The following is a 1748-nucleotide window of genomic DNA, read 5'->3' on the forward strand; positions in this document are numbered from 1 at the left end:
CCCCAAAACTGGGTACTGCAATGGCTGAGGTGGGTGGGGACCAGGACCCCCCCCCTCCAGCTGCTCTCCAGGATCCCCCCCCCAGCTGCTCTCCCTGTTTAATGTTTAGCCTGTGCTCTCCTGGCCCCAGGGTGCCCGTCACGCTGCCCACACCAGCAGGCACTTGTTGCTCATTAACTCCTGAGCTTTAATCACCGTCTCAGCAGCTGCTTTTGGTTTACTTTATTAGTCTTTTTTTTATTTTTCTTTTAAATCCTCCTCCAAGTCTTGTCACACTGCCCAAGGGAGGATCCAGCTCCTGCCTCTCCTCCTCCTGGGCAGTGCCCCATCTCCCTGGTTCCCATATCCTCCACCCTGGGGGACCTGGAGGCCTGTCCATGGGGACAGGGCCAGTGTCCCCAGCCCCTCTTCCCCTGCCTGCAGCCATCCTGGAGGTGCATGAGGATTTCTTCATGTACAAGAGCGGGATCTATCGGCACACGCCGGTGGCCGAGGGGAAGGGGCCAAAGCACCAAAGACACGGGACCCACTCAGTCAAAATCACTGGGTATGTTGGGGGGACACAGAGGGTGCAAACAGCCCCGTTCCTGGCTGGAGAAGCATTCTCTTTGGGGGAAGAAAGGTGTTTTTCCCCTCCTCTGGGCTGGTAGAGGAGTGGGAAGGGAAGGAGGGTGCAGTGATGGGGAGCCCTGCTCTGGGGGCTGATGCTCTGCCCAGGGCTGAGGCCACAAGTGACACAACTGCACAGTGCTCAGCCCCCTCAAAGGAGGGAGGCAGGATGGAGGTGCAGAGCCCAGGGGAGTGGGGCTGTCTGTCCATGTCTGCCCATGTCTGTCCATGTCTGCCCACCTGTGCCTGCATCTTCCCAGTGTTTTTGCAGAGCTAAGAGCATGCACTGACTTCTGCAAAATCACCTCAGCCAGAGAGTTTGGGGTCTGAGCATCCCTGTGCTCAGAGGATGCACACACAGCGTGGCAGGGTCCTTCAGCAGCCCCTCCTGCCCAGCACCCAGCTGGCAGGCAGTGGGGTTGGTGACAACCTCTGGAGTGTTTCCTCCTCTGAACTGCACCTGTGCTTTCCTTCCCTCTGCATCTGGTGACAGAAAACTGATTTTATTCTGCAGAATTGAAAAAAAAATAAAACTAAAAATCGTATTTGGGGAATGTTCTTTTTTAATCACTAAGAAAGGAAGAGCCTCACTCAGCAGAAAACTTGAGAAAAGGTGAAAAATTTTGAGAGGGCAAGAAGATTGTGCTGAGGAAACAGGAGATTTGTCCTGTGGCTGCAAAAAGCAGAAAAGCTCAGAAGAAAACTTCCAGCATGGGCCTGGGAGATGAGGCAGGCACGATGTGCCTGCTCCTGCCCAGCCCTGCATCACTCCCAGCCCTGGGTCTCAGGGCTCCTTGCAGCCAGACCCCCACCCAGGACAGGGGGTGGGAGCTGGGGGTGCTGAAGGCCCCTCCTCACCCTCGGTGGGGGTTTGCTCTGCTTTGGTAGCACGTGTTTGATGGCACCTTTCTGGAGGCTGCAGCAGCCCTGGCAGCAGCTCTGCCTGCTCTGTGCCTTCCAACCAGCAGTGACCATGTCCCCCTGGGATGTGTCACCTCCAGGGCTGCCAGGTCCCCTGGGCAGAACTGAAGGACCTTGGTGTCCTTTACCAGTGGCAGCAAGGGCAGGGGCTGGGGGTGGCTCCTTGGTGGGGCAAGCAAACCCCCATGGCATGGTGCTGGGACAAACCCTGGTGACGT

At 57.1% G+C, this 1748-nt stretch overlaps 1 protein-coding gene across 1 annotated transcript in view; it reads left to right on the forward strand.

Annotated features, from left to right (window-relative positions):
- Positions 1-939, forward strand: part of TINAGL1 (tubulointerstitial nephritis antigen-like 1) — a 5778-nt gene extending 4839 nt beyond the window's left edge. Inside the window, exons 7-9 of the mRNA XM_010000599.1 lie at positions 131-159; positions 424-547; positions 870-939. Coding sequence (XP_009998901.1) covers positions 131-159; positions 424-547; positions 870-939 — 223 coding nt within the window. The remainder of the gene's footprint in view (positions 1-130; positions 160-423; positions 548-869) is intronic.
- Positions 940-1748: the final 809 nt, after the last annotated feature.

The sequence above is a fragment of the Chaetura pelagica genome, unplaced genomic scaffold (genome assembly GCF_000747805.2).
Source record: "Chaetura pelagica isolate M959 unplaced genomic scaffold, ChaPel_1.0 scaffold676, whole genome shotgun sequence".
Taxonomy (NCBI): Eukaryota; Metazoa; Chordata; class Aves; order Apodiformes; family Apodidae; genus Chaetura; species Chaetura pelagica.